The following is an 18,028-nucleotide window of genomic DNA, read 5'->3' as shown; positions in this document are numbered from 1 at the left end:
AGACCACAAAATGTCCCTCAAGCTGGTTTCACCAAGTGACTCAGAAGGCCTTCCTCCTGGAAGGAAGACAGAGGTCTGATCATGAAAGCCCATATCCAGCCACAGCCTTCCTCCCCAGCTGAATTTAGGACTTCCCTCAGGGAGAGGGGAAAAGAGAAAAAATCTGGGCTTGGGAGCAGAAATCACAGATCAAGGACTGTTCTTCCTTATTCAATGCATGCGGTTGATTACCACTTTATACAAGGCACAAGCAGCTGCGTAAGGAGAGCACTGGAGACCCGTGTTGTCAGTGCAGAGCTGAGGCTGCAGCAAAGGCATAGCATTGGAAAGCTAAAAATTCCAGAGTCAGCTGAGCTGGCTTAGGCTTTACAGTAATGTGCAACATAAATACAGGTATGAAACTGAGAATAAAATGGTATAGAATTAGACACAGTTTATAATTAGAAGCTACAGCTGTCAGAGCAGATATGAAATCATATTTCATACTTAAACATTGATACTAGCTATGGAATGAGGCTGCCAAAGCCAAAAGAGAAGGTCTGAGACATGGCTATGATGGTACAGAAAGATATCCTCCTGGAAGAGGTTAGACTGAAGGTGACAGGAGAAGGTGCAGCACCACCAACCTTACCATTACCCGCCACTTCGATCCAGTTTAAAATAAGTTTTGGCACTCACAGCATTCAATTATTTGCTGACAGCAGTTTCCTGCTGAGCAATGTGGCTTAGATCAATTTGGGCTCCTTAGCAAATTGGCTGTCAGTTCTCATTAGCCCCCATCTATGGGATTATGGCACTCTCAAGCAGAATCAAACAACACTGGCTGCTTTTTCCAGCAGCACATAGCTGAAGTTAAGAGCAAAGCAGAAGACGGGAGTCCCCTGCCATTGGCAGTGCTATGTTAGTCATCTCTGGGCTTCAAGTTTTTATCTTAGCAATCACCAGCTTTCAGCACTGGCAGGAAAAAGTATTAATTTTATTAAGTTAAGCAAGAAGAAAAACCATCAAACAACCTACTTTGTTAATAGAAACAGATATTCAGGAGAAAGGCTGCAAGGGAAGCCTGTGTTAGGAGCAGGCTGCTCAGGACTGAAAGTCGAACCCAGAGCAGAGCCAGAACCTGAGAGCAGGATCAAAAATTGAGCAATATAAATAAATAAATAAATAAAATAATAAAAAAGACAGCTTTTATACCACAGACTTAGTTGCAATTCTGGAAACCTCACAAGAGCTGCTCAAGGGCCAGAAATGTCGCTGTGAGCTGAAATCTGCAAAATCTTTCACTGGAGGACAGCAAGAGCCAGCAACGAGCCCCTCTCCTGCTTTGCCATAACCTCAAAAGTAAGCTCTTGGAACAGGCTCACAGAAGGCAGATTCAAATGCAGCTTTAAAAAGCAGAGGCTCTGAAACGTGGAGAAAAAAATGGGTTGAGAATCCAATTTCTCTGGTCATTTCAAACTCTTTCTAAAATCAGAGCCACTGACTTGAAGCAGCAGCAGAACAGGGGTTCTGCTGACTCCCAACCTCTAGCAACAGCTTTTTAAAATGTGGCTTTGACAGAATAACAGAAAAGTTTGCAAAGCTTTTAAAAATATGGTTTTGATTTTAACTGAGACTCACAAAACCACTTAATTAAAAAAATGCAATAAAATCCAGCCAAAAAATCACAATCTTTTTTCATCTAAATAAATCAAACCAGAAATTAAGAACAATTTAGGATTTAATATAGCAGTTAAAACCCGGCAACTGGATTAGTTTGTTTTTTTCAAAATTACAGCCTACAACATAGATGAAAGTTAAGCACGTCACCAATGGTCTCATTTTATGCCTCTCTCAGAATTTGCCATGTAATTTGCCACATTAATTTCCTCCAAAAGTTTATTTTGAAGACAATTCTCATTAAAATGTGCACATTCCTGAACGTAAAGCAGCAATCCTACTCTTTTACCTGTGGCACAGAGGAAAAGGCAAGGCTTTTGCCTGAAGACTAGGATTTGGTCGCAAAAGCTGTGTTTTGACTTGGTGAGGATTTGTTTGGTTAATTGTCAACAGAGACTTCTTAAACGGTCACTGCGATGTTGCCAGCTCTTCAGAGAGGGCCACTATTTTATTTTTTTCAGATAAGGAGATATCCCACACCCAACCCAAACTGTCCTACAGATGGTCTTCTGCACAGGTTTGCATCACTCACCTGTGATTTCATTTCCCCATCCCTGCTGCATGGCTGCCCAGAAGATGAGAACAGCAACCAGAGGAAGGACCCTGGCCATGGTGTCGCCTGGCCGGGATGAGCCCTTCTTACTGCTTCGTTCGCAGGGCAGTCCAGCTCAATCCTCCCCAATTTCAGGCTTTCGGATCAAGGGAAACTGTGCTCTGTTTGTTCTCCTTCTGCAGGTGGGTGATAGCTACTAGCAGCAGAAACAAAGGGACTCCAGTGGGAATTTCACCGCTTCTCTCTTGTTCGTGCTCTCCCCTGGGAACCTGTTTCTTCTGCCTGCCTGGCTTCACCTCTCTGCATCACTTTGAGAGCAAGGCATTTCAAAATTCCTGGTTTAATCCATGGTTATCCCTCAGAGCACTTATTCCCTCTTCACCTTGGATACCTGACAGCTAGGAGATACGTTTACGTACCTCAGCTGTCAGATATATGTGCCATGAATTTTTTTTCTGTTCACACATCAGGTGATATTGCTTTTAGGTCTTGAAGATCTGTACAATGTCTCTGTCAGTGATTTTCCTGAATTTATGCTGTTTCACTGTCTGTTCTCAGTTTGCTCTTCGTTTCATTGCAATTTCAGCACCACATAAGCTAGAGCAGTGCTAGCCAAATGAGAATGCCTAGTAGAGAGGGCATGAGTCAGTACGCTTGAGAAACCAAAACCCCTTTCTTTTCTTCATGTAAATCACAAAGGCAGGCTCCCAAGAGGAATGTGTCTGTGGCTTTACAATGCAGGATAATAACTTCAGTGCAACTAACTTGGCTTATACACAGTAAAGGACTAAACCCAACATGCTATTTTATTAGGAGCTGACAATGAGGTATGGAAAGTCACAGGTACGGTTCTTTGAGCTGATGTAATATGTTCAGATCAGTACTTAAATACAGATAACAGCACCATAGGCAATTTCATGTGCATAAAAAAGCCATATGTAAGGGAGCTAGAACCACAAATTCTTTCATTTCTATATGTCCAGAGTATCAGTAATATCACTTCTATAAAATACTGCCAGGCAATCACCTTTTCAGCACTCGCAAGGCGGGACAGTCAGGGCCCTCAACTGAAAAACGGGTTTGGTGAAAATTGCAAAACAGGCATAGGAGAACATTACAACCAAATAAGTATATATTGGTTTCGAAATATTGCTGCTAAGCCTGAGGACAATGTGTATCTTAGCACCCTTTCTCCTGCCTGCACTAGGATGTCTAGCTGGGCTGCAGGTCCCAGGTGTACCATTTATATCTCCTTTTAGCCCAGGGAGGCAGCGGGGAGACTCTGGCTGTAGGCTTTACAAAAGATTCATTTGACTCAAAAATCCCACAGATAAAATAAAATAAATAATCTTGATTGAAAATTTTCAGCTAGCACTAACAAATAAAAAAGATTTGCATTACTTAGAAATGACTTGGCACTTTCTGCAAGAAGCTTACATCCTGGCTAAATTCAAATATGGGTAATTCCAGGCTGACATCTGAATTGGATTGCACTGGGGTCTCCCACTTAGAATCCTAAATTGCTGGATAGGCTGCCATATGTCTTAAACAGATGCTGCTTTCAGAGGTAGCTGTAAAACAAATGTTACCATCTTCAGCACTGAGGACTTCCATGACTGCAGATAATCCTCCAATTTGCAATAAAAGACTAACATCTCCGATCTAGAGTATTTAGGTACGTGCTCAGCTTTAGGATTTTTAGAAAACATGGATCCAACTTTGCATAGCCACAGCTCGGCCTTAGGGCTGGCAGCTGTAGCAGGCTTGTACTCGGGGAGGTAACCAACAGCAAGTTGCAACTTCATTTGCAGGAGTGAATGAAATGGTTCCTGCGCTGACATGCAGAAACGCCTTTTCAAACAAAACTGTAAGTAAAGTCAGTGGGTGTTTAATCTAAGTAAGAAATGGATACAAAAGACATATCCAGCAATGATCTTGTCATTTTCAGATTCTTTGAGGGTCTGATATGTATATGCATTGTTTCTTCAGCATTACAACCATTTAGGCACTCAACAACTTCATTTCTCAGCCATGCAGGTGTCGGAAGACACCACTCAGTCAAAGAAGCACACATCCTCTATCTATACAGCCATTTTCAAAAAGCCATGTAAAATCCATGCAAGAAGCAGATGTTTAGAGATGGGACAGGATTTGACTCTCCTGAACTGTATAATATTGTTGCTGAGGGCGGGCTTTGTTACCACACTTCTTAGGCATTTATTTCTTTAGAGACATACACTTTTGACTTATTTAGTCACTTAAAGATCCCGATCTTCTTTAAGCCACAAGTTTGACACAGAAAGGTCAGTTGCTGGAACATTTCTTTTTGCTTTGCGTTGTTTTGTCTATGAAGTAATCACTATATCAGATACCCAAAACAGTCAGGACGTTTCAAGACAGACTGGCTTGCATGCAGGAAGCAGGACTATGCATTTGGGTTCCATGGGAATCTAACCACGCATCGGTTTTGGTTCCATGGGAATCTAACAAAAGCTGCTGAAAAAGCGTGCTCCAGAAACCAGCATGTCTTCCCATACGTGTACAGAACCTAAAGCTTGAGAGCCATTAAATCATTCAGCCTGACCTCTTAAAATCAGCTGTCAGTAAATTTTTCCCAGATACCTCTTCCAGGCTGCCGTCACTTCAATCTGATTATATCTGTCGGTCTGAGAAAGTCCAGACTATGGCCACAGCAGACAGAGGGAATGGATGGAGGTGCCACCAGTCCCGAGGACCTCGGTGTGGCAATAAACCCACTCAGGTCAGGTGCATGGAGGTGAAATCATGCTGTGACATTTCAGATGTTTAGTAAGGGCTGAGCTCAAACCACAGTTTTTCCCTAAGTTGTCATTGTGAAGGCTTCCTTCCTCTTCTCTGCTCCTGATCTTTGTGAAGCCTGCAGGAACTTTATAGCCTTCAAGTCTTCAGTTGTCAAAACTGGTGGCCAGCAAGGCCAAAAGATGGTAGAAGAGAACAATGGGATGACTTAGCCAGAAGAAACTTTTATGCAGTTTAAGGCGAAACAAAATAAATCACTCATCATCATCATCATACAAACTTGTTCAGTTTTCTGAAATTCAGTGCATACTATGGACACCTTTATGTCTGGTCCTGACAGAGGACTGTACTTCTCAGACATCTGAACTACTTGGCTCTCAGAGATAAAACACTGGTCTGGGATTTGAGAGACCTCAGCTCCCTGCCACCCACCTCGTGTGTGGCCACGAGCAGTCCCACGGGTCAAACTTGCCAGTGCAATGAAGACATGGGGAGAGGCAGAAAGTCCAACATTTCACACCCTGTGGAAGCCGTGGCTACAATACTATAGATATGTTTTTGCTTACATTATCTGAAAATAAATGAAAAAATAAATAAGAATAGGAAAAGCACTATTTTGCCAGTATATGCCAGGCCTATGTGAGGGTGGACAACAACCTGGCAGCTTTTTGAAGGGGTCCTTGGTTCCACAAGCTTCAGACACATCCAAAAAGTGGAATAGTAACACTTGCTTATTTCACTGATGTGTTTTGGAGACAAATGCACTAAAAACAAAAGGACATTCACAAACGACAGCAAAAAACCATTCACTGGAAGCCCTAAGAGTTAATTAGCTCAGCTGTGCAGACAGAGCAGCCCCTGACTGCATTCAGTGATTCGTTCTGCCTTACCGACAGACTGTTCCTCAGGAAAATCTTCGGGTTGTGTTTTTTCCCTGAATGTGCACAAAATGTTTTAAAGTGACTCATGAGGAAAAAGCTCTTATTGGTAACAGCAGGAAAAAATATGAGTCAGGCGGAGGTCATGCTGAACCTCTGCCTGGCCTTGCTCCTCCGACTGAGCGCCGATTGTGCAATCTCAGCACAGAGAAGCTCTTGTTTCCTCCCATGCTTTAATCGTGTGGTCCCGTTCCCGACACCGAGACTGGTACCAGATGTGAGGGCTGGTCATACTTCATACATGGCTTAGCAGTGCTGCAGGGAAGCACATCCCACTGAAGACGTTTCATGGTGTGCTTGTTTACAACTCTAAAAACAGGCATTTTCGAAAGCAAGCAGTCTGGGTGGCAGGTATCGCACTTGAAGGCTCAGCTGGAAGAGAAGTCAGAAGGTCTCTCCTGCTCAGCATCTCCATGCACTACATGGGCCAAGTCTGCCCGGAGGCCCCGTTCAGCCAAGAGTAAGGCCTGTACCATGCAACCAGAGGCTCTCCTCTCTGTCCTGCTGACCGAAACACCATCCCCTGCAGCAAGGAGCCAGGAACACAGCCGTGACACCAATCCCGTTCTTCTTTGCTGACCTGGCTTCATGGGGCTCAAGAAAGTAACGTCATGCAAAGACCAGCCACCAGCCCATGGATGTGGCCAGGCTTCACCAGTTTTGCTGAGGTGGCTAACTCTAACTCCTTTTTGACAGAGAGCACCTGCTGCTCCTCCTGGAAGAAGGATGACTTCCCACTTCCTAAACCTCCAAAGCCCATCCGACACGCAGGCGGGATACAGGTGGGAAGGACAGAGGGCTGTGCACTCCACTGACAGATACTTCACGAATCCGTCTCTTACACACACACACACAAAACCTGCTTCTGTTAAGCAGGTCTGAAGCGCAAAATAAAGTGGCCAAAATATACAATCCACTTCCCTTTTTTAATCAACACATGATCTTGCTTACAGCTAAGGGACGTATATACAAAACCAACTACATGCTTCTGATGAGAGATTTATCTAACTTCTTGCACAAACCAATCTGTAATCCAAACCCTAGAAAACGTTTCACAATTTGTAGAAGACCTTTCATTGATGCACTAAACACTTACAGAAAACATCTCACTTTGAAGGACCTAAAGGGAAATTGTTTCTGTGTGGTGCTGAGCGAGTCAATTAAAAACAGAGAAGCTCATGAAGGAAGAGGAGACTTTTCAAGCAGAAACACTGAACTAAGGGAACCTTCATAGACAAACGGGGCAAATTATGGCACCCTCGCCTACTGTGTAGACACCGAGTATGGACTTCAAGAAAGGTCTGCAAGAAAACAGCACACTTTAACTTGCTTAGAAGATACAGACCCTTGAATATAGTTGTTTAGAAGAAGGAACACAGTAAGTAGTTTTGGGGAGGCATAGCATTTCTTTTTTTTTTTTCTCCCCTTGTTAATTCCATTAAGTGTGATCATCCCTAATTACTAAGTATAAAGGAGCTAGAGGGGATAGGTTTTTCAAACAGGCAGAAAAAAAATTATTAAAACCAACACAGAACAGAAGCTTGGGTTGCAAGAAAAAGAATAAGAGAGTTAATATTTGTGCCAAAATGACCAGACAAGCTATGACTACAGATCTGTGTCTCTGAGGGAATCTAAACAAACACAAAAATCCCCAGTAGTTTCACAGATCTCACTGTATCCAGTGAAGAAATGCTTTTCTTTCTTCTTTTCTCTTTTATTTTTTTTTAATAAAATCCTGGCCTTCTGTCAAGTGTAGCTGTTGTTTTTGAAACTTGTGTTTTGAGATTGATACTAAATCATCAGTGTGATTAAAATCAAAGGAGCTGTGTTTTTTTTCCGCGCCCTTGCTCATCCCCTCCCCACTATGCAGTCTAAGCAGACTATGTCTTACAGACCTGTAAGAGCCACTGTGCCAGGTGCCTGTTAGAGCCAAGCCAAATCTCCAGGCTTGCCCAGAAGGCACTGCTGGGCTAAAAATCCCTCTGAATTGCTCAGCAGGAGGCTATTAGCATCCTGCTCTGACTCTGCATTTTGACGCGTATACATTTGCCACAGTTTCGCCCACCAAATGACTTCTGTCATCCGAAGCATCTGTTGAGTTCAGGCTTTTGCTTAAACAGTGTGACAAAGCTCCAGCTGGCACCGTGTTTTCCAGCATGCTAATGAGGTTTATTCCGTCAATACCTGTGAATTAAGTAGCAGAAGGGTGGGAACCTAATACTAAGCCCCAGACGTCAAGCAAGGGGGACACTTTGCAAGGCTCTGTGCGGGCAGAAGGGAGCCTCCTTCCTTCAGCAGGAGTTTCCCATTATCCTGGGGAAGAACCACGCTCCCTTGCAGCTTATTTTCTCATCTCTGACCTTTCCACTTCTGATGCCAGGAAACGTCTTGTTTTTCCTCCTCCTCCTCCTCCATGCAGCCCCTGTCCCAGTTTGGCAGCACTGTCTGTTTCCCCAGGTACTGAAAGGAAAATCATCCCGACCTCCTCACAGCCTGAACTGCTGTCACAAACATTTGCAGTTTCCCTACTATACCATAGTGCTGAAAGGGAAGCAGAAATCAAAATGCTGGCTTGGAAAAAGATAATATTGCATCACAGGCTTGGTAGTCCATAAAAGACAGAAGCAATCAACCGCCTTCTCTGCAAACATAATCAAGATAAAGGAGAGATGCCTGGCAAGGAGGTGATCTGAAGTTCAATGTTCAGAGCACAAAGAGGCTTCAAACTGGCTTTTGGCATTCTCAGGTGAAGTGAAAGATGTGGTCATGCATTGTAAAATAGGAGGAAAATTGTTCTGACTTTTCCATCCTTCCACTTTTCAGGCCACAAAAACCCCAGCTAAAAATATTTAACTTTATTTAACTGAAAATAAATAAATCACGTTTATTTTCTGATATTTAAAGCTCAAAAGGAGATGCTTTTCAAAATGTTTATTGGCTTGTGAAAACAGTGGGTTATTTACTGAATCTGTTCTGCACCCTTAATTAGCGCAAATGCCAGTAGGGAAACTTCCTGCGTGCTTTCTCCCATGCTGACCTTCTGCTTGAGAAAAATTCCCTAGTGAAAATAAATTTTAATTCCCTCCTTGAAATTAAACATCTGGCTTTGGTTAAGGAGGCATGTAACCCTGTCTTTTGTGATATTTGGATTGCAAGTGCTCTGGGGCAGGGAGTATTTTCTTTGTTATTTGCTGCTGAAACTGATAAGGCTTTCGGTTTACAGATATAATAGTGACAATGCTACCACTGAAGGATGATAACATGATTAATATTGGTTTATCATTCAAAATGCCAAATGTAAATACCAGCACACATCATATTATATCGCCCTTCATCTTTGCAATTAATTTCTAACATACTCTAAAAGGTACTGAATATTGTTCTTCTCAAGAGCCAGAGCTCATGAACAGACCTAAATCCTCAAATTCTCATTGGAAAGTGGAAGTCAGCAGTGTGCTGGTCTCCTCGGTCTCCTCAGAAACATAGTACTGCTGATATCAAGTGCATCACTTTAGTGAGAGACAAAAAATGCACATGCACTTCTTAAAAAGTGGGAGGCGAATGAGGTAGGACCGTATCCAGCACATTTTCATTTAGTTTGCTGTTCTTCGCTTCTCAGAGACCTGGTGGGATGGATGGACCAGGGCCCTCTGGCAAAGTCAGAAAAGGCTCTATAATGGCCTACAAAATATCTATGCCTTAGATGCAAAGGATTTAAGAAAGCAAAAGCTAGGCTGATGACAACAGTAAATGCTTGCTTTGCCTGTATTCCTCTGATTCTGATCAAGCAACAAAGAGGAAAAACATTGGAGAGCAATGTGATTCCCTGCTTGCAAGAGATCCGCTTTTTGACAGACCTTGTGCTCCCAGAAGCGAGAGGGACAAGAATTCTTAACACAACTTTGGGCACTGGAAATGTTCATGTGACGAGTCCCAAGGGCTTATAAACAGCAGCAGATGGGCAGGCCCTTAATCAACAGCTTGAGAAAATCACCCTGATGTCATTGCTGGAATCGGATGCCTCTCCCAGGATGTGGTACATATCCATACCTGCAAAGTAGAAACCTCATGCTGTGGGGACAGGAAAATACCCTCACTGTGACAAGTACATCTTTATGATAACAAGGGCTCAGTAAAAATGCATTTATCGTATGGTCCACAACTAAAGCACCATCCCCATGTCAAAAACGTCATGGCTGAAGTAGTTTTGCATTCTGATAAGCTACAGTGAGTGACAGAAAGCGGTCTAAAGCTCATCAAATTGCCTGGAGTTTTGTTTGACCCAAGGGTGATGTAGACCAAGAATAACAGGCTCTGTGTAATTCTCAGATCCTTGGGGCAGAAAAAGGAGGAATAGTCAGAACATTTCTGCCTTTAAGACGTTGAAACATCTTCCAAGGGAGACATATCAAGAGCAGGTAAAGGCAACTTCCAACAATATTGATATCCCCTTTCTTTTTTGATGTGCCAAGTACAAAAATGAAAAGTCTATCTTCTTTTTTAAAAGCAAACATCTGAATTTTGAAGAGTCGTGAGCCAACATTGTGCAACCAACTAGTCCCCAACAAAATGGGCTGCTTTTCAATCTAGAGTTGTCTAAAAATAAATGTGGGAGGACTGTTTTCCCAAAAGGGTAATAGTTATGAACATAACTCAATGTCCACTTACAAAAATCTTTTCTGCATACCTACAAACAGCACTAATGATTCTCCAAGCAGAAGGGTTTATTTTAATCTCATTTACTATTAGATCCTCTTCCATCTTTCCTTTTTTACATTCCTATCAGTCTGAATAGTAAATATAGATGAATGTTTTTATTTTTCCTTGTCATCTTTGCCATTGTATACATTTATTTGTATAGACATATCTATTTATATGCACAGAGCAATATATGTGCAAGTATGTGTATATACAAACACATTCAGACAGGTACATGTATATGTATATATGTGTGTATACACATACCGTGACATAACCATCACAAGGGCAATTCTATTTGATTCAACCGTGTTGATATTTAAATTAAAAAGATGGAACTGTATCGGTCTGTTGGAACATTTTTCAACCATGATTACACTCTTTAAGGATCACAATTTATACAGAAAGCAATTGTGACAAGGAAGGACCAGATGTGACAGAGACAAAGGAGAAAAAAATAAAAGAAATGATGGCTTGCATTAGTCTCTGGCAATTGTGTGCAATCAGTGGGTAGGGGAATGGCTCCCTGCACCTTGGATTCTTGGGCTGGATGTTGTAAACACCCTGTAGAAGCTTTTATCTATCAGTTTAGTTTCAGCCTCTGTCCTTAACAAGTCTTTACATGCACTCCATAAAGGCAAGTCCCATAGCACCTTATTAACTTGTTTATTCTTTCCAGCTCTCTGCATTCAAACTAAATCACATTATGCAATTAGCTGCTATGAAAACAAATGAAACGTATTTTGTTTTTGCATGCTCGAGCATCCATTCAAAATCTGTTCTCTTCAAAAAGCATTTGGCTGATTTAGGTTCAATCTGATGTCTCAATTATCCTGTCCTGCAAAAAGAAGCTACAGCTGAGGTTATGTTTAAAACCATTGAGATGGTGCAAAAAATCTGTGACTCAAACAGAAGATTTCGATGATTTGGGCAACCTAATCATCTTTCCCATAGGAGAGAAAGAATTCATTACTTTTAGGAGGTAGTATAATAGGGGTGGTCTTGACATGCCACAAGGTTCATCCTGTAGGATATTTGCATTTTTTATGTTGAAAAGTCTTGCCTCCAAACTTCAGTGTTCAAGTGATTCAATTATTAGCAACTTCTGGCAAAAAAATAAATAGGTTAAAAAAAAAAGGCAGCACATCTCAGCTATGCTGCATGACATTTATTTGTATGGGAAAAGGAAAGAGACAGTTACCATGTAAACAAAAGAAAAACAAGAACAAAATCTCACTTGCTCAGCTGAGCTCATCACCAGCTAAACACAATTTTGATCAGCATCAACAGCAGGATCTGCTCCGATAGAATTTACCATAAAAGGAAATTTGGGGGTTTACTGTTATCAGAGGGGTTGCACAAATCATGCAATACTGACAACGAGAAGAAACTCAAACTATTTGAAACTGTTGATTTAAGCATGCAGTTGCTTTCTAAATGTGTAATATGCCCACTGTGGCTGTCATCAGAATGACTCTGAATGATTTATTTTGTGACTTTCTTATAAGAGTCAGTTCATATAAGCCTATTTCCAACGTTAATGTATTCCCAAAAAATGCAGAATGAAGGCGTACGCTGGGTGTAACCCAGGTCATAGGAAAAAATTAACCCAAGAAGTCCAAGAAGCCAGGAGGGCTTCCTGGTTGTCCACCTCTTATCAGTATATTTCAAGATGGCAAAGAGATTCAACTTAACTTTTATGTTGTTGGGGGCTGAATTCAGTCACAAAAATGTCCCTGTCCTACAAGTAATGGCAAAAACTATTGGTGTTCAGGGGTATGCAGCAGGTTACTTGCCTGAAACCTACTATGGGATTGGGTCTTTGCTTTCTTCTACCAAGCATACTGCACCATGGGTGTAAGAGGTTCCCTTTAAACCAAATCTCGTATACTGTATGGGTAACAAAATGTCATCTAGACAAACATAAGAAAAATCCTTAGTCCTCCTTGAAGAAAAGGCAAAATATTTTTGCATGCCACGTGAAGACAGGATTGTTTAAAGGGAGTACTTAAAAACAAACTAAAATTTAAATTATATTACAATAATTTCAAATTCTATTTTAAATAAGTTCAAAGTAATCCCCACTGAAAATAAGCGGGATAAGTTTGAGAAAACACAAGGTTGTCTTTCAGTAAATATTTATGGAAATACAGAAAGAGGAACAGAAACTTGGTCATAAATGTGCCAAAGTGTCATTAACATTTGCTCTCTCTGTATGAGCCATGGGTTCTTCCTCTTGGGGGAACTACAGTGGAAAACTGTAAACAAATTTTTCTGCACAGCATCATAAAATAAATTCCCAGTTCTGTATTCAGTGCTGGGGATATTGCCAGGCAACAGGAAATGATTGCTATATCTTGAGAGAATGCCGCGAATTTATTATTTTTAGGTCATCCATCAGTGACACAATGAAAAGTTTTGCCTAGGTTGTATTCCAACAAGCCCATACTTGAAAGTAAACAGATGTCCAGAAACTTCAGCGGATTATAAAACAGAAATTAATCCCTGTTGTTCATTAAAATCTGTAGCAATGAAGTGATATCAATCAGCACGCAGTTTAATGGGGATTAAGAGTTTGGTTATGCCCATGTGGTGTTGACCTTCAAACTGCCCCATTCAGAGCTTCAAGGAGATGTGTGAGGGCCATTTCCATGCCAAAGAGTTCCTGCATGCTCCGGACACACCATCACTGGAGCACTCGCTACAGGAATGCACCAGGCACGGCCATGAGCTACAGCACAACTTTCCGGCAGGAATCCGGTCTTGATGGCAGTGAAGCCACCATAACCCTCAGCAACTTCCTCCAGTAGCTAATAACCATCACTGCTAAAATAACCCTGCAGTTCTGCTTTCCGCAAGTTACAGCTTCCAGTCCTGGGAACCTGCTATAGTTTTTTGTTGTTATATCAATTACCTTTTTTGCTTAGCACATTTTCAGAGGAAACGCTCCTAATTTTTTGTTAATCGAAGAGATGATGATGTTGAAAGGATCTGGTCTTTCAGGCAAATAGGAAGGGTAAAGCTCTACCAGAAGCTATAAATTCAGTACAGGGTTAATGGACTGCTTGCACGCGGGCATATGCTATACGATTGTAATAGTCCTCTTCTGCTTCAGAATTTTAAAAACCCAGAGTTCTGTGTAAGTTACAATGACAAATGACTTCATTTTCAAACACTTTCTTAAAAATGTAAATGCATTTGTCATCTTTGAACATAAATTTATTAACCATTTGGCGTCATATATGGCATTTTAAAATATTAAACACTTTAACATTCACCCTTTTTAGTGGTGTTTTGTTTTGTTTGCCACTGGCTGCAAACACATTTCCAGCCAGACTTTTCAGCTTCTCTGGCAGGAGCTAATTTGTCAAGCTCTGGTTAGCTAGAGCACTTGCAACTGCCTTTCCATACCCACCAGTTGCAGCCAACTAACATATGGAGATGCAATTAGGCTGAGCCCAGTTTTTAATTACTGTACACACAAGCAACCTCTGTTGGTACACACTTGGACGGAGGGGCTGGTCTTGGTGAAGGGGGAAATTAGGGAAAGCAGAGACAATGAGAGTGGGAAGGTAGGAGGGAAAGGACAAAGCTGCATGGTGCTTGAAATAGCATTTGCTAATTGCATATAGACTGTAATGCCTCAGAAAGCCCCAATTAAGGCAATGGAAATGCAGAAGCAGTAATGCAGGGATGAATCATCTGACCTAAAATAGAGGGAACGATGAAACATATAAGGGAAGAAAGTGTGTCATTTTAGCTTTAACAGCAAAATAATTCTAGCTATAATCTTTCAAAAATTTTTGGCCAACAGAAACCAGAAGACAGTGTTGGTTACTACAGCTTTATCCAGGTACACTGGAGAATTCTATATCTATCTATTGTATCAGAAGATGTAGTTTAAAATAGACAGCTCTGCCCTTCTGCGGGTATCCGGCACAAAAGCTAGCCAACAAACCTAGTACCACGCGTTCTGGACAATCTCCAGTCTGCAGTGACGCTGTCCATTAAGGAGACAAAATAACCTAAAGATCAATTCATCAGCTTTCAAAAGTCCAGCATGTCATGAATTATAGAATCCCCTTTCACTTTCTCTCTTCCCGGTCAGCGTTGTACTAATAAATAAAATAAGACCACAAATTAGTTCTCATCACAGCGTAGGTCTGCAGCAGGTGTGAAGCAATGGAGAAAAAGTTCCCACGGCAGAGAGCCTGCACATATTCCTAAATTTACAGCCCCAATTTAAATGAAAAAATGTCCAGCTGAAGGGGGGATAGAACAAATCCAGGCAGCTGAGCAGCACGCCAGAGAGAAGACAAAGCTCGTCTTCCACATCACACCTTCATGCAGACAGATGGGAAAAAACACAGCCCTTCAGTAACCCCAGTGTCCATTGACGAGACTGGGGGGTCAGATTCCTCAACCACAGATGTCAGGATTTAGGAGTTGCTCTAAATCACCGCAGCCTATCACCACCTCCTCTAGTCTGGAGAGCACCGAACTAATCTTCTCCGCCAGCATATCAGGTACCCCATATGCCGTTCTGGCAGCAGGGCACCCTCCACCTTTTCCCACTTCAGATACCTCCGTCATCCGCACGAATGGGAAATCTGTGTTTTCACCTCCAACAGGGAACTTCCCTTTTGTATTTAAAGACAACTTCACTACTACTCTGTGCTACTGCAGGAATATGAGGAGACCATAAACAGAGAAAGCATGGCCACAGGCACTGAAGATGCAACAGTTCGGGCCTCCTGTGCCGCTTTGAGACTCTCAGCATTTTCTGTGCTTTAAATGAGCCACCTGATAAGTGCCGTCACCTTCTAACACAGTGTCAGAATATACCTTATACCTGCATAAGCCGAAGATTTCTCAGATCAGATATAGCTCAAAAAATATCTTCTCTTATCTGCAGTACACACAACGTTTCAGAAATACTAACAACACAATATAAAAAATTAAAAACCAACTAAAAGCAAAAATTTCTCTGCATCTCTTCATCCTCTTTAGCAGTACTTCTGTTCAGTTTCCTAATTTGTGCAAAAAGAGAGACAGATACCGAATGTCACGTGGTAGTGCATGTCGCGTGCACTTGAATGCTGAGCCTTCGCTACAGTCTGCCCAAAAGCAATCACCTGCCAGGTGAAAGTGCACATTTTCAGCAAAATTGGCTGAATTGTGCAGTACGCGTGCATTTGTACCACCTTACAACCCTAGCTCAGTCTCAAGAATTGAGGTCTTCCTTTCTACGTTCCCATCTCACTGGCTCCAGCTTGCTAAGGCCAAGCGAGGACTGGTGGTGTGAGGCCTGCCATCGACATAGCTGTGTAGGGAGCTCCCTTGGATCTTCAAACTTGGATTAAAACTCTGGGTAGTTTGGCTAGGGCAAAAGTTTGAAAGATTTTGTTTCTTTGCCTATTTTTTAATCCCGATGACAGCACCAAGGCAGATGTTGTAAGAAGTCATCAGGTGGTGAAGAGTCTGGCGACCAAAGCAGCGCGATACTTCTACAGAGAGGCAGCCAGCCTCTGTTGTCCAGATATAGTTGTCTCATACATAATGAACTGCCACGGGGAAGTGGGGGAAGAGCACCACGTAGGCAGAAAAGCAGGTCATGTGAAAAGGCCTCCTCCAGGGCACCGTTTCCTATTCCCCAGCCCTCCTACAGATGTCGGGCAGTCAGAACTGTAAAGCAACGTTTACGAATAAATCCCCTTTCTGATTTCATCACACAAGGAATGTAATTTGATGGCACAGAACTGACGATAAGAAAATCAACCAGTAGCATGAACATAAAGACATCAATAATTCAGCATCTTTGCTTATTTTTGCTATGTTGCTTTAACTTTCTATTCAGTGATGAATAAATCAGTACTGCGATGACATCAACAAGGCTGCTCGGGCCATCAGACTGCAAAAGCTGACCGACAGTTGTCACAGGGCTGCATTTCTGTGTTCACAGACAGAAAGAAAGTTTCAGTTCCTGAACTCGTATCATGGTCATGTCTTTACTGGGCATAGAAAGGCACTACGTTAAGTTTAAAGATGTTAGAAATTGTTATAAAATGGGTATTTTGTAGTCATAGCACATAGTCATAGTCATAGTCACAGCAGGTAAACATCCTATGTGAAATAGCCTAGTGACACAACAGCACCCTCAGGTACAGTGAATGCAATGCTTTTAGGCTGCATAAACTGAAAAATGCCAGATAGAAATAACACAACTCTTCTGACACCGTTTGATCAAGCAAACAAACGCAGGCAATTTTTCAGTAAGCCAACAGGTTTGCTTCCTAGGGTTTGTATTTTCTGCTTAGTGGGAAATTACCGCAAATCATTTCTAACATTTGGATGCAATCTTCTGAAGAGAAAAATAATCTACTCGTAATACCCCACATTTTTTTGGCGTCTTAACAACGCACAAACAAAACACACTTGCTGCAGCTCCAAAAATTGCTACCCATCTCTGCGTAATCTCTCACCCCAGAAGATTGCTGTTTGAGGCCAAACTGCCTGCTTGCTGCTGAGGAATTAAGGCATCAAGCTGACTTCCTAAATATTCCGCCGCACGAGTAGCTCTTTGGTGCTCTCTGATTCACTTATAGACAGACCTAGAGAACTGAGGCTACATTCTCAGTGCTCCCTGCCAAGAAATTTGATCCCTAAAGCCACGCTTACAGGAAAACAGGACGATAAACATAACTATTGTGCTAATGCAAAATTTCCCACTGTCAATCCATTTATTTTTTCCTGAAAATAAACTTTGCTAAACACATACAAAAGCGTGAGTCCTTACATATACATATATATAAAGCATGAAACACTTCGTTTTGCTTAGCTTTTCTTCGTTTGGCATTAGCGTATGGACAGAATTATGGAATACGCTTACCATATCGTCTGTCTTTCCATTTGCTCTTTCTTATATTTCCATTTGTACGTTTTGTCTAAAATAAAGAGCCAGGATGCACACATTCACTAGGAAATCAAAGCTACTTTATAAAATTGTCTTACACACGTCCACTGTAATCAGAATACTCTGGATTTTATTTTTAGAAGACCTGAGAAGCCAAACTGCAGCTGAAGTTAACGGTAGCTGTGAAAACTGATAACATGAAATCCCTATCTGTTGCACCATGACAAATTTTGTATTTCAGTTGGTCTGGCAGCTTGCTTTTATCAACATATTTTTACATCCCTGAATGGCTTAGTAGTTGCAAGCAAAGATACATTATTCTTTTAAACAAAAAGGGCAGTACCATGACCAGCTGCCTGCTTAGAGAACGCGTGCCTTAATATTTTGTAGCCTATTATTCTCTGAACCATTTTTTGACCCATGGAACTATCACCTTCTTAAGTATGCATCTGCTTACTCCTATTGAGCAGTTTTCTGTGGTAATATCTA

The 18,028-nt window shown here is 41.7% G+C and overlaps 1 protein-coding gene across 1 annotated transcript in view; it reads right to left on the bottom strand.

Moving 5' to 3' along the window:
- Positions 1 to 3,076, bottom strand: part of UMODL1 (uromodulin like 1) — a 48,861-nt gene extending 45,785 nt beyond the window's left edge. Inside the window, exon 1 of the mRNA XM_083828056.1 lies at positions 2,192 to 3,076. Within this exon, the coding sequence (XP_083684182.1) occupies positions 2,192 to 2,270 (79 nt within the window). The 5' untranslated portion in view covers positions 2,271 to 3,076. The remainder of the gene's footprint in view (positions 1 to 2,191) is intronic.
- Between the last annotated feature and the right edge of the window lie 14,952 nt (positions 3,077 to 18,028).

This window comes from Anser anser, assembly GCF_964211835.1.
Source record: "Anser anser genome assembly, chromosome: 1".
NCBI lineage: Eukaryota > Metazoa > Chordata > Aves > Anseriformes > Anatidae > Anser > Anser anser.
This window is presented reverse-complemented; position numbering and strand designations above follow the sequence as displayed.